General features: G+C 36.3%; 1 protein-coding gene across 1 annotated transcript in view; it reads left to right on the top strand.

Annotated features, from left to right (window-relative positions):
* The window catches only part of PSME4 (proteasome activator subunit 4), a 108,835-nt gene that overhangs the window by 40,532 nt on the left and 53,426 nt on the right, over window positions 1-14,877 (top strand). The window contains exons 9-20 of the mRNA XM_021672856.2: window positions 528-620; window positions 1,188-1,453; window positions 5,444-5,630; window positions 6,738-6,827; window positions 8,170-8,234; window positions 8,503-8,653; window positions 10,642-10,740; window positions 10,940-11,009; window positions 11,474-11,541; window positions 12,158-12,373; window positions 12,896-13,053; window positions 13,557-13,652. Coding sequence (XP_021528531.2) covers window positions 528-620; window positions 1,188-1,453; window positions 5,444-5,630; window positions 6,738-6,827; window positions 8,170-8,234; window positions 8,503-8,653; window positions 10,642-10,740; window positions 10,940-11,009; window positions 11,474-11,541; window positions 12,158-12,373; window positions 12,896-13,053; window positions 13,557-13,652 — 1,559 coding nt within the window. The remainder of the gene's footprint in view (window positions 1-527; window positions 621-1,187; window positions 1,454-5,443; window positions 5,631-6,737; window positions 6,828-8,169; window positions 8,235-8,502; window positions 8,654-10,641; window positions 10,741-10,939; window positions 11,010-11,473; window positions 11,542-12,157; window positions 12,374-12,895; window positions 13,054-13,556; window positions 13,653-14,877) is intronic.

Genomic DNA, 14,877 nt, shown 5'->3' with positions numbered 1-14,877 from the left:
AGAAATAAAAATATTTTTCTTTTGAGTTACAATGTGGTCAAATATAACAAGTTTGATCATTTTCAGTCATTTAGAAGTAATCATTTGAATACATTTATTTAACTCTCCCCTCTCCATTTCATACACTGAAAAATTTACTTATTGAGTCATTTCAAAAATGTTTTTTATGCCTGATGTTAGCATTCTTGGTAATTTTAAGATGCTGATCTTAGTGATAAATTTTAGTATCCAGGTTATATACTGCAAAACAGTAAAATACACCGTTATCCTAAGTTGACAGGTATTTTTTTAGTTTTTTATTTTGGTTCAAGTAAGCTGCCCTTATTTGTAGTAGAATATTTTGAGTTGATTTGCATGAAGTTCATCAGAGAATTGTTTTTGACTCTTATTTAAAGATAGAATTGATTTTTGTCAGCAAGTTGGCTAGAAACCACAGTAGTGATTTATATATAGGCTTGCTCCTGTTGACCTCTTTATTTTTACAGTATGATGTGGGTACTGACAGTTTTACTCTTTTATCTGGACAGGGTGGACCAAGTAAGCTAGTGCAAAAACACCTAGCTGGTTTGTTTAACAGCATCTCATCTTTTTACCATCCTTCAAATAATGGGCGCTGGCTGGTGAGTAACTTCGTTTTGCATTATAGGGCTTGGAATTTTTAAAGATGTAGTCATACTTGACTGTTGCCTATTGTGTGACCTGTAATACATTTTCTGTTCTCCATAGCTTTGGCTATATGTAACTGCTTACACTTAAATTAAAATACTGTGTTGTAGAACATATAACTTAAATAAGACAATATTTATGTGGTAACTGCTGAAAGCATGCCTCATTTTAGTAAAAAAATGGTAACAAAAATGCCATGGAACCTGGAACCATCTTTCCAGTTTTATCCAGTCATCTGTTTTTGTTGTTTTTAAGTTGTCCAGTTAAAATGGCTTTCATGTAATGGAAAATTTATGTGCTAGAAATTTTTTTAGACTGAAATTTGCAGCTCATTTTTGTTAATAGGAATAATTCATTGGTAACAGTGTTTTAATTCTATCTAGTTATGCTGTGTGCAGTTCTTTGTAATAAGATAATAAGAACTGTTATTTTAAAAATCTTCTCGAGAAGCTGGAGAGCAACCATGAATATCTATGTGGGAAAGTAGAACCTGCTTAGAACTTTTGCTTCTGTGTCCCCAGAACAAGTTAATGAAACTACTTCAGCGGTTGCCAAACAGTGTTGTTAGAAGATTGCATCGTGAAAGATACAAGAAGCCCTCTTGGTTAACTCCTGTGCCTGATAGCCACAAGCTTACTGATCAAGATGTTACAGACTTTGTACAATGCATTATTCAGCCTGTCCTCTTGGCTATGTTTAGCAAAACTGGTAGTCTAGAAGCAGCCCAGGCTTTGCAGAATCTTGCACTCATGAGACCTGAATTAGTAATACCCCCTGTACTTGAAAGGTAAGTGTTTAGTGGGAGTCTCAGCCATAGCTGTGTTTTTCTTTTGGTTCATTCTGATTGATTCTCTTCTCTTCTGTGGTTTCTGTTTTGCTTTTTCGGTGCTTATTCCTGTTCCTAGAGGAGAAGCAAGACATTATAATATAATGATTGGTAACTTGATAAAGGTTGGAGAGGAAAATATTGAAATAAAATGGGTAACATACATCTTTTTTTCTCCGAGGAAAAAATTGAAATAAAATGGGTAACATACATCTTTTTTTCTCCAAGGAAAAAATTGAAATAAAATGGGTAACATACGTCTTTTGGGTTATTGACACATTTTAGTTACCAAAATTATTTGCTTATGAATTAAGATCTGGCTTTTCTTTTAGATCCAAATGTTGAGTGTCACTAAGGATTGAGAAGATGGTAGTGAAAGTGGTTTTTGGATTTCTTTTATTTCTTAGAATCAGTGATAGAGAAGAAAATTACTATTTTTATGTATTGTATATTCAGGTGTGTTATTTTTACAGTGTAAGTTTTATTATATTCATTTTGTTTTGTATGTTGAAATAGTAATGAAAATAACTCTTTTCTTGCCTAGCCATTGTCACAGAGTAAGCATGATGTACTTACAAAGAGAGAGACAGCTACTTTGCTTTTTTTTGAGATGAAATTTCACTCCGATTGCCCAGGCTAGAGTGCAGTCTTGCAATCTTGGCTCACTGCAGCCTCTGCCTTCTGGGTTCAAGGATTCTCCTGCCTTAGCCTCCTGAGTAGCTGGGATCACAGGCATCCACCACCACACCCAGCTAATTTTTGTATTTTTAGTAGAGGTGGTATTTCACCATGTTGGCCAGGCTGGTCTCCAACTCCTGACCTCAGGTGATCCACTTGCTTTGGCTTCCCAGAGTGCTGGGATTACAGGTGTGAGCCACTGTCCCCAGCCTACTCTTAATTTTTGAGAATAATTTTTAAAGTATTTGTTCAAGAGCAAATTACTCAAGCTTTCTGTTGTACCTCTGCTTCCTCTGCTATCTGAACTTAAGCTTTGTGATCTCTCTTTAAATGTCTTCGTCAAATAAAGAAAAAATATGTTAAGTTTTTTAGAGCTCAGAAGGATCTAGCCATTGAGTTCCATAAAAATTTGTCCAAGATCCCTAGTGGTAGAATTCCAATTATAGCCTAGTTTCTGACTTCCTATTGAGACGGAATAATTATTGGCAGTTACTGGGGAAGAGTACCATTTTCAAGATCTTAACCAAAGTGGGCCTCCATTATCTGTAATTTTCAACTGTTTATGGTGCCTTACCTACCCTCATTGCCATTTTTATTCAAGTTAGGTTGTACTTCATTTTCCCAACCTCTTATGTATGTACGTATTTATGTATGTATGTATGTATGTATGTCTGTCTATCTATCTATCTATCTATCTATCTATCTATCTATCTATCTTGGGGCATTGAAACTCTTCCAGCATATAGAACTTAATTAGGAAATGGAGTGGGGGAAGATAGGCAGTTTCCTGTCTGTCCGCACCCTCCAGTATTCTTTGCTTCTTGGCTTCCACAGAATAGCAGAAGCTAACAGTTAATGGCAGTTTCCCTGATGCTCCTTGAAGAGGAGGGACTTCATCTGTTTTGCTTAGCTAAAATTTTGAAGTTTGGAGTGTTTTGATGTTTCTTTACTTCTCCTTTTCTTTGTGTTTTTCAGCTGATTAATTATGAATAGTGAGCTACGTTTTTAGAAAGAACAAAGCTTATAAATAAATAGACTGATCACATTTTTCTTTAGTCCTAAAATTTTGGACAAATTTAATATCAGCATATTAAGTGATATTGAATGTTTGGCCAAGATAAATATTTAATAGACCAAATTGACAATACGATGACATTTTTTTGAGACTTTCAATTGTAATTTTGTGCTGCTTTGAAGTGGCATGACTTAAAAAAATTTTTTTTTAAATATATATTTTTTTGAGACGGACTCTGGCTCTGTCACCCAGGCTGGAGTGCATTGGCACAATCTCAACTCACTGCAACCTCTGCCTCCCAGATTCAAGCGATGCTCCTGCCTCAGCCTCCCAAGTGGCTGGGATTACAGGCGCCTGCCACCAGACCCAGCTAGTTTTTGTATTTTTAGTAGAGGGAGTTTGACCATGATAGTCAGGCTGGTCTTGAACTCCTGACCTCAAGCGATCTGCCTGACTTGGCCTCCCAAAGTGCTGGGATTACAGACGTGAGCCACCATGTCCAGCCGAAGATTTTATTTTTAATAAAAGCAAAACTTTCTAAAAAATTAAAAATGTAGAAAAGAAATTTTAGACACTTAGTTTAACATCTCTAAGAAAGCTTCTATTTGAGAGTTTGGTATGTTTTCTCCATTAAAAAAAATAATAATAATAATAAGCGACTGGGTGTGGTGACTCATGCTTGTAGTCCTAGCACTTTGGGAGTCTGGGGCAGATAGATTGCTTGAGCTCAGGAGTTTGAGACCAGCCTGGGCAACATGGCGAACTCTGTCTCTACAAAAAAATATAAAAATTAGCCGGCAGTGGTGATATGTGCCAGTAGTCCCAGCTACTCAAGAAGCCAAGGTGGATTACCTGAGCTGGGCAATGTGAAGGCTGCAGTGAGCTGTGACCAGGCCACTGCACTCCAGCCTGGGACAGAATGAGACCCTGACTGCAGTTTTGGGGTTGCTGGGAGGAAAGAAAGAGTAAAGTATTTGTGGCCGAGCGCAGTGGCTCACACCTGTAATCCCAGCACTCTGGGAGGCCGAGGTGGGCGGATCTTGAGGTCAATAGATTGAGACCATCCTGGCCAACATAGTGAAACCCCATCTCTACTAAAAACACAAAAAATTAGCTGGGCATGGTGGCACGCACCTGTAGTCCCAGCTACTCGGGAGGCTGAGGCAGGAGAATCACTTGAACCCAGGAGGCGGAAGTTGCAGTGAGCTGAGATTGCGCCCCTGCACTCCAGTCTGGGTGACAGAGCGAGACTCCATCTCAAAATAAAAAGAGTGGAGTATTTTAACTTGTTATTCCACAGAGTGACCATTAGATTAGTATAATGATATTAGGATGGCTGAAGCAATGCAGTATCTACCAGTTGATGTTCTTTTTGTTTTGTTGTGTTTTGAGACGGAGTCTTGCTCTGTCGCCCAGGCTGGAGTGCAGTGGCATAATCTTGGATCACTGCAACCTCTGCCTCCCAGGTTGAGGCAATTCTCCTGCCTTGGCCTCCCAAGTAGCTGGGATTATATGCATGCGCCACCACACCCGGCTAATTTTTGTAATCATAGTAAAGACAGGGTTTCACCATGTTGGCCATGCTGGTCTTGTACTCCTGCCCTCCAGTGATCTGCCTGCCTTGACCTCCCAAAAAGGTAGGGTTACAGGGGTGAGTCATCACACCTGGCCTCTACCAGTTTGTGTTCTTTTTTTCACATAGGATTTGCATGGAAAGAGTTGGTAAGGTGGCAGAGGATGGGGGACATATACAATAAATAATCTGTGTATCTTGCCTTTATTTGTGTACAGTAGTGTCTTCTCTTATTGGTGAGGGATATGTTTGAAGACCCCAGTGCATACCTGAAACCATGGATAGTACTGAACCCTATGTATACTATGATTTTTTTTATGTATGTGCATACCTGTGATAAAGTTTAATTTATAAATTAGGCACAGTAAGAGGCACAGCAATCATAAAATAGAGCAATTATAATAATATATTGTTAATATAATACAAGTAATGTGAATATGGTCTCTCACTGTTAGGACACTGTAATTGATTAACCTTTGTTAACTGAAACTACAGAAAGTGAGACTGCAGATAAGGGGGACTACTGTAATTCTGTTAACTTTGAAAGCAGATTTTCACTCTAAGTATTTTGCTGACTATAAGTCTTTAAGTCAAAGTGCAGTTTAGGAATGTATTATATTTAATGTATTATGGCATTATGCATATCTGTGATTGAAACTTTAAAAAATCTGTTTTCAAACTGTAGAACGTATCCTGCATTAGAGACATTAACAGAACCTCACCAGCTTACAGCTACTTTAAGTTGTGTAATTGGAGTAGCCCGCAGTTTGGTATCAGGGGGCAGATGGTTTCCTGAAGGTCCAACACATATGCTACCTCTGTTGATGAGAGCATTGCCTGGGGTGGATCCAAATGACTTTAGTAAATGCATGGTGAGTATATTGGTGATTTTGCCTAATTTTAGAGTCATAATTGTGTAAATTGACATATTTTAAATTTCTCTTCAGATACCGTTAAAACATAGTACAGTATAAAAACTGTTAAAAGTAACAGTGTTGTATCTGTAGATGCCCAAGTTTAGATCTATGGACAGTTGGTCTGTATAAAGCCTTTCTTAGTAATTTGCCATAACCTATATACATTTAATGATTATACAATGATATTTTAAAGCTTATTATATATTTACTATTTTTCTTAAACAGGGACATTAAAAATCATAGTGTATGATCAGTTTTACTTCACTTACACTGGTTATGGGGTATAATGAAAAGTTATTGGGTATAAAGTGCTAGATCATGCTTACACATGTCTTCTGACTTAGCACTTTGGTCATCTACCCTTTTTTTCTGGTCTCTGGCTTCTGCATTAGCATGTTCTATTTATCTTTAGTTAAAGCTCCTTATTTAGGTGGGAGGCAAAGTAACTTCTCATTGACAAAAGGTTGGAGAACTTTGTGCTTAAGCCCAGTAAATAACTATATGAAAACAAATGTTGTATAATTTCATTACTTAAGTAACAGCTATCTAGCATCTGTCTTTCTATCTATCTATCTGTCTATCTATCTATCTATCTATCTGAGACGGAGTCTTGCTCTGTCACCCAGGCTGGAGTGCAGTGACACTATCTTGGCTCACTGCAGTCTCCGCCTCCTGAGTTCCACTGATTCTCTTGCCTCAGCCTCCCAGGTAGCTCGGATTATAGGCACATGCTGCCACGCCCGGCTAGTTTTTGTATTTTTAGTAGAGACAGGGTTTCACCATGTTTCCCAGGCTGGTCTCGAACTCCTGACCTCAATTGATCCACCTGCATCGGTCTCCCAAAGTTGTGGTATTACAGGCATGAGCCACTGCGCCTGGCCGACTGCTAGTTAATTATGAAGAACCTTAAAGTGTTCAATTCTAAGTGAGGAATATCCAGAAAAACTTGTAGGATTTTGATTGAGGAAATTTACTGGGATAATTTATTGTAGTTCCTGGTATACTTGTATTTCTGAATTAGAATTATGTAATGTGTTGAACATCATTTATATCTTTCCACAGATCACATTCCAGTTCATAGCAACATTTTCGACTCTGGTGCCTTTAGTAGATTGTTCATCTGTACTACAAGAAAGAAGTGACCTCACAGAAGTAAGGACGTTTTATGGTTATAAAAGAGTTCATGATGTTCTGATTATTATTGCATATGCATAGCAACACTTGACAGTTTAGAAACAACTTTGGATAGGTTCTACAAAGTAAAATTACTATTTTGTGACTAGAATGGCACATACAAAGGGCCAAGCCATCATTGGCAAGAGAGCCTGCAGAGCACCCACCATAGGAGGTGGCTCAAAAATAGGCCATTTCTGTCAATATCTGACATCTGGAGGTATATTTCAGTTTAATGTCACTTTTAAATGTTTTGTTAAGCAAAAGATGGTGGTATTTTATTTTTCCATCATCTTAGGTTGGTAATCTATCCAAGAGATTGACATCTAATGAAGATAGATTTTATTCTTCCCTATTTGACTCTTTCAAAACTCCTTTTTTTTTTTGAGATGGAGTCTTGCTCTGTTGCTCAGGTTGGAATGCGGTGGTGCCATCTTGGCTCACTGCAACTTCTACCTCCCGGGTTCAATTGATTCTCCTACCTCAGCCTCCCGAGTAGCTGGTACTACAGGTGCGCACCACCACACCTGGCTAACTTTTTGTATTTTTAGTAGAGACGGGGTTTCACCATGTTGGCCAGGCTGGTCTCAATCTCTTGACCTCATGATCTCGCCTCAAGTAATCCTCCCAACCCCTCCTAAAATGCTGGGATTACAGGTGGGAGCCTCCACACCTGGCCCTCAGAACTATTTTCTTTATTGGAAGCATGTCGCCTAGGCTGGAGTCCAGTAGTGCCATCTTGGATCACTGCAGCCTCTGCCCTCCTGGGTTCAAGTGATTCTTGTGCCTTATCCTCCAAAGTAGCTGGGATTACAGGCATGTGCCACCACGCCTGGCTAATTTTGTGTGTGTGTATTTTTAGTAGTGACAGGGTTTTGCCATGTTGTCCATGGTCTTGAACTCTTGACCTCAAGTGATCTACTCACCTCAGCCTCCCAAAGTGCTAGGATTACAGGTGTGAGCCACAGCATCTGGCCAGCCAGCCAGTGTCCCCAGTCCGAGCACGTATGTTTTTTTGGACATTCAGGTAGTGAGAGACTAGACTTTACATATATCAGCAGTTTGAAAACTGAATTTATAATAAAGATAGCTTCTTCTGTATTTGGCTCTTGTAAATTAACATTAATTGCTTCTTTCTTTGATTCCTAGAAAGTAGTAGATCAAGTTGTTCTAAATTGATATGCAAGTATGGTGCTGTTTCTCATAGTACCCAATTTAATAATTTAGTGTAGATACATTTGGCAGGCAATAATTGAGTTTTGTTAGTTCAGGAAATAAACAAAGGCTATATGTAATCTTTCTCCACATTGGAATATTATAGGTGGAACGAGAACTTTGCTCAGCCACAGCTGAATTTGAGGATTTCGTCTTACAGTTTATGGACAGGTGAGCTTATAACCAACACCAGTGTTTAGCTGACATTCAAGAAAATGACTCTTCTATCCCCAAAACTTTAGTTTATTTCTGCATTATAACTTTTATTTAGCTACTACGGGTGCTCCTGAAGTTATAGAAGGGTAATTGATTTTTGAACCATGTAGAAATTAAGTAGCTGTCACTAGAATAGTCAGGACAATAGAGAGTTACCTGATCACCACCAAAAATGTCAAACCAGATTTTACTTGCTGAATTATGCTTTGTTTGGATTATTTAGATGCTTTGGACTTATAGAAAGTAGCACATTGGAGCAAACAAGAGAAGAGACAGAAACTGAGAAAATGACACACTTGGAGAGTTTGGTCGAATTAGGTCTGTCTTCTACGTTTAGTACAATCCTCACCCAGTGTTCCAAAGAAATATTTATGGTAAGAACATTGCTGGAAAAAATAAACTTCCAGCTTTTAAGTTTCATTTGATGTTTTAAAATTGACTTCAAGTTACTCTGTGTATATCATGCACTTTATCATTTACATTTATACTAAAGTTTTAAAGAAATGTACAGTTGTTCCTCATTATTTGCAGATTTCATATCTGCAAATTTACCTACTTGCTCAAATTATTTGTAATGCCAAAATCAAAGCTTTTGTGAGTGACAAAAATTTAGTTACCTAAATTTGATCTCAATTTGATCTCATGTATACCTGATGTACGTGTTCTCAGCTGAGAGCAAACAAGGCACTCTGCCTTCTTATATCCAGCTCCACTTAAGCAACTGTCCCTTTGCGATCTATTTAATGCCACATTTTTACATTGTTGTTGTTGTTGTGCTTTTTGTTGGTGATTCTGCTGTTTAAAAATGTCAAAAAATGGCCCCCAAGAGTTTAGTGTTTAAAGGGGTTCTAGGGTTTCTAAGCGTAAGAGAGTTGTGTTGTGTCTAATGGGAAAACACTGTGCTAGGTAAGCGTCGACAGGCATGAGTTATAGTGCTGTTGATTGTAGATTAAATGTTAGTGAATCAGCAATATGTGTTAAATAAATTGTAAACAGAAACACACTCAGGATTATGTATTGATCAGTTTATGAAAATGTTGTGACTGACCATAGGTTCACAGGAACATAATCCTGTATTTCCCCAGGAGCAGTGGTTCAGTATTTACTAGTTCAGTGGTCACAGCAAATTTATAGAACATGACTACCATGAACAACAAGAAACAACTGTATTTTTTAATTTTACAATTAAAAATAATTAGCTGAGTTTTAGAAATTGCTTATGATATCACTCCCATGATAGAAATTAAATCCTAAGATTAACTGATGGATTAGAAGTAGTTATCCTCATAAGACATTCAGTAAGCATTCACTTATTCCATATTGATTGGTACCTGTTATCTGTAGTATGGTACCTATTATCTGTAGCCTTTAAGACTACACTTTATTTTCGTTTCTATTCTCCCATCATCTGTAATTATCACTGTTAAATATGTTAATCCTGGATAAAAGCCAAACTGCCTTGCAGCTGGGTAAAATAAATACTATGATTATATTAGTATAAAGAAATGAACACAAATCATCTCTTCTTTAACCAATAGGAGTTGTTTAAACTTTTCAGTATTGTTAACCCAGGTTTGGAACTCATTCTTTCATTGAGCAAGTAAATTAAAGTTTTGTGACATGATTGTAGAATAAATAGACTGCTTGTAGTCTTTTAGGGTAAGAATAGATGTCTGTTTGTAGTTGTCAGGATGACAAATTGTATTAGGCATTAAAAAATTTTTTTTGTTATATTGAATTAGCCAAAAAGATAATTAAATTGCATTTGCTTCCACGAGGTATACTTTTATGTGTAAGGTTTCTTTAGCAAGTAAAATCTTGTACCTCAAATTTTTTATTTATTTATTTATTTTTTTTGTGAGACAGAGTCTCACCCTGTCACCTGGGCTGGAGTGCAGTGGTGTGATCTTGGTCACTGCAACCTCTGCCTTCCAGGTTCAAGCCATTCTCATGCCTCATCCTCCTGAGCAGCTGGGACTACAGGCATGCACCACCATGCTTGGCCAATTTTTGCATTTTTAGTGGAGACAGGGTTTTGCCATCATGGCCAGGCTGGTCTTGAACTCCTGATGTCAAGTGATCCTTCTGCCTCAGCCTCCCAAAGTGTTAGGATTACAGGTGTGAGCCACTGCACCCAGCCGGTACCTCAAATGTTTTGCTTAAGTTTGGGTCATGGGGAAAGATTGTTATTAGACCTGAATGTAACATTATTAAGCACGTTCTTATAAAATCAGATAGTTAAAATTGCCTATTTGCTTATTTTTGGAATCGTCTATTTATAATTTTCTTTTAGGTTCCATAAAATGTTTAATTTTCTAAAAAATGCTCATTAGACATTTTCATTTCTTACATATCTTAACAGGTGGCCCTTCAGAAGGTTTTTAATTTTTCTACTTCACATATATTTGAAACAAGAGTGGCAGGTCGCATGGTGGCAGACATGTGCCGTGCTGCTGTAAAGGTGAGTTTAGTTCTTTGAACTGATGAATTCATGACCCAACAATCAACAAGCTTATATGGTTAATTATTTCAGAGGTGCTGGTATGCTTAAAATACATAGTTTTTCAGTAGCTGCTTATTTACAGTCTTTAGTTGCCACTGAATATATGCTAGTATATATTTGCCTTTAAAAAAACTTATTTGTACAAATACGTTTTCAGTGCTGCCCAGAAGAATCTTTGAAGCTCTTTGTTCCTCACTGCTGCAGTGTTATAACTCAGCTTACAATGAGTAAGTCATAAGATCATCATAAGTTTTTTTCTTGGTTTCTAAAACTCTTGTTAATGACATTAGCTACACAATATTTTGATTTGCAATTTGGGGAGAAATTGTCTCCAAAAAAGGTATCATCCAAGTTGACAGTAGCTTTAAAATGTTACTTTACTATTATTATTATTATACAACAACCATCCAGAGGTTAACTTAAAAAATATCAGTTATTTTGTAAGATACAGAGGGGCAGAAGTTTTGGTTGGTGTGTTTATTTTCTTGAAAATTCTATCTCCTTTTGGGAAGACTTTTTATTTCTTCTTCATGAAGCTCATCTTATAGAACATAAAAATTATTTTCATGAGGAAAGTCTTCCTAAAAGAGGCTTCCCTCAGCTATTGGAAATATTAAATAGAAATATTTAAAAATGCTGTATTTAGTCGAATGCAGTTTTTTCCCCCATGATACTATTTTGCTGTTTTTAGATGATGATGTATTAAATGATGAAGAGCTAGACAAGGAATTACTGTGGAATCTTCAACTTTTGTCTGAGGTATTGTAAATCTTCGGATTAAGAAATATGACTGTGAAAACATTGACTTGCTTTTAGGATATAGCTCTTTCTGACAAAATGACTTTAAAACATATGGAAAATCAGAAGTTTTGGAAAATTCTTGATGAGGCTTCAGAAAGAGTATTTCATACTCTCATTGTCAAATAAGTGGTGTAGCTGATCACTGCATGTTCAGCCATCTACTTAACTTAGTTTTACTGGTTAGTCCTAATATGGTAACTTATTAATTGAAAAAGTTGATTCGATTTGGGAATTTTTTTGGTCTGCATTTTAAATTTGGCCATCAATCAAACTTCAGTTTTCTTTATCAGTATTTTCAGAAGTTTAATTAGGTTTAGTCTTCTTAGGAGAATAGACTCGTTTGAAAGGGATGTTACTATGGTGCATGAAAGCTTAGTCTCAGAAAATGTGTTTGATTTTAAAAAAGAATTAATTATTAGAATGCAGTTAAAACGACAATCCTAAAATTAATTGAAGTCATTTAGAGAAACACTATTTTAGACTATGTTAGTGGCTAAACGTTGAACTTTGCATTAATTATCGGTTCTTGGTCTTTTAACCCAAATATCTTCAACTATTTTTTCTCCCTTTTTAGATTACTCGAGTGGATGGAAGGAAGTTGCTTCTTTATAGGGAGCAGCTTGTAAAGATTCTCCAAAGAACCCTACATTTAACCTGTAAGCAGGGTTACACCCTGTCTTGTAACCTTTTGCATCATCTTCTTCGTTCTACCACACTTATATACCCTACAGAATACTGCAGTGTGCCAGGTGGCTTTGACAAGCCTCCTTCTGAATACTTTCCTATCAAGGCAAGCATTTTCAATCATTTAGGATTCAAGGATATGTTGATTTCTTGTTTTAAGGGATTCAAAGTGTTATTTTTTTTCTTGCATATAAAGATTTAGTTTTTTATTTTTAAAATAGTTTAAAACTATGAAGTGTATGGAACTTGTGCTGTCTCACTTTGCATGGAACTGAAACTTTTTCTTTCCTAGTGGTATGTGAAACAGCTTGGTATATATGCCATATTTAATGTCTATAGTTCCATATAATTTTATTGCTTAAATAAACAGCCTCGCATTAACTTATCGTCACTCTTAGAGCAAACTTTTATTGTAATGAGTACTCACTCTTCAGGGAGACTTTTTTCAGAAGTGATAATGAAGAGGCAATAAGATGTTGTTTTCATGCTACTTTTTTGTGTATCATTTGCTAGCTTGGGTTTGGATTATGTGTCCATTTTCTTTTAAATTTTAAAAATTGTGTATATGTATGTGCCAGGTGGGTTTGACAGTTTCTCAGCTTGCTGAGTAGATGCTGTTCTATTCTAGGACTGGGGCAAACCCGGGGACTTGTGGAATCTGGGAATCCAGTGGCATGTTCCTTCTTCAGAAGAAGTATCTTTTGCCTTTTATCTTTTGGACTCCTTTCTTCAGCCTGAGCTCCTCAAACTCCAGCACTGTGGGGACGGCAAACTTGAAATGTCTAGGTTGGTTTTATTTTATAAGTAGAGGTATTCAGTTGCAGACTAAAGAAATCTTTTTGCCTTTATTCGTGCCATATATCGTGTATTCATTTTCAATGTGTGTTTCAAAATCTACTGTACATGTACTTAGAAAACCATTTAATGTAATGTATAACAGAAAATTTGACAACACTTAAACCTTTTAAACACAAAAATTCTGGGTTTCTTTTTCTAATTTTTTTTTAGTACCTTCTACTTAGTGGTTTCACTTGTGTATCTTTTGGCAACTGTGTAGATATGCCCCCTTTTAAAGGAATACCTGTTTTCTTAGACTCAGCTAAGATTTTATTGGGTTGTTGTCAAAATGCTCTTTACTATTAAGTTGGTAAACTGAAGACGTTTGTTATTTCTTTACCTTAATCATTTATATCCCCATATGATAAAACTTTTGTGCTAGACTCTGACAGACTTGTTAAATAGGAATTTGGAATCTTCTAAAATAAGAAAATGTCTTTTGTTTTTTCTAGAGATGATATTCTACAGAGTCTGACTATAGTGCACAACTGTTTAATTGGCTCTGGAAACCTCCTACCTCCGTTGAAAGGAGAGCCAGTTACTAACTTGTAAGTAAAAATAAGTACTTTATTTTGCAACTTAGCATATATTTTAAGTCTTAGTCACTTAATGAGTTATTGGTTTGTTATTGTTATTGCTGTTATTTCTGTATTACTTTAACCATTTTATTTGTCATTGTTAAGGTCAAAAATAACTGAGGCACAATTTAGGTCTATAAACCTGAAGGATTTATTCAGATTTTCACATGGTACCAGGATAGAATAACTTTAGTTATTAATTTTAAAATACCAACGGTGGAGATAATAAGTTAATTTGTTAGATTACTTAGTTAATTAAGATAAATACTGTTCTTTTAAAAAGGAAAAATACTGCTTTGTTTTGTCTGCAGCAAATGTTGAATTAGGATTTTGTAGCAAAAAAACTTTTTTGAAAAATAAAAATTTCGTAAATCTTACTCATTATGATTTTGAACTTTTTGTATCTACCAATTTGTTTTTATGATTTTTAAGTGCTTTTCAGAGTATTCTTACTTTAAATGAGTAGCTAAATTGAATCCATTGTTAGTTCTGCCCCTTAAGGTAAAAAAAATTAAGTTAGAATAAAATCAGCAGAGACCCCGGTGTGGTGGCTCCTGAGGCATACGGATCCCTTGAGTGCAGGAGTTTGAGATCAGCCTGGATGACTTGGCAAACCCCTGCCAGTACAAAAAATACAAAAATGAGCTGGACATGGTGGCACATACCTGTAGTTCCAGCTGAGGTGGGAGGATTGTTGCGTCCGGGAGGCATAGGTTGCAGTGAGGTGAGATCATGCTGCTATACTCTAGCCTGGGCAATAGAGTGAGACCTTGTCTCAAAAACAAAAAAAAAGAAAATAAAAGAAATAATAAAATCAGCAGTATATATTAATTTTAGCTTAATTATTAAGTAGATAATAGTCTAAGTATACTAAGATCATTTTTTTCAACATCAATATCTAATTACTAAGCCAGTTAATGAAAATCACGTACAAATCACATTCTAATGAGTAAGTGCTCTCTCTTCCCCCTCAAAAAACACAAAAGGGAAAATGATTTACTAATTTTGCAACAAAAATGCTAAAAACCCTCAAGAAGTGGTTTCAAAATGTGGCTTACATGTCTTCCCCATACGTTGTATAGTCATTGTTTGGAGTCATGCATTTCCCTTTTTTTTTTTTTTTTTCCCACTTCAAATGTTCTTGGGCATTGAACTTCTTATAGTATTAAGTTTAAGAAGGAGAAGTTAGGGTCAT

This window comes from Aotus nancymaae, unplaced genomic scaffold, assembly GCF_030222135.1.
Source record: "Aotus nancymaae isolate 86718 unplaced genomic scaffold, 86718_ANA_hifiasm-v0.15.2.pri h1tg000057l, whole genome shotgun sequence".
Lineage (NCBI taxonomy): Eukaryota > Metazoa > Chordata > Mammalia > Primates > Aotidae > Aotus > Aotus nancymaae.
The sequence above is the reverse complement of the archived record's forward strand: the minus strand, read 5'-3'. Positions and strand labels throughout refer to the sequence as shown.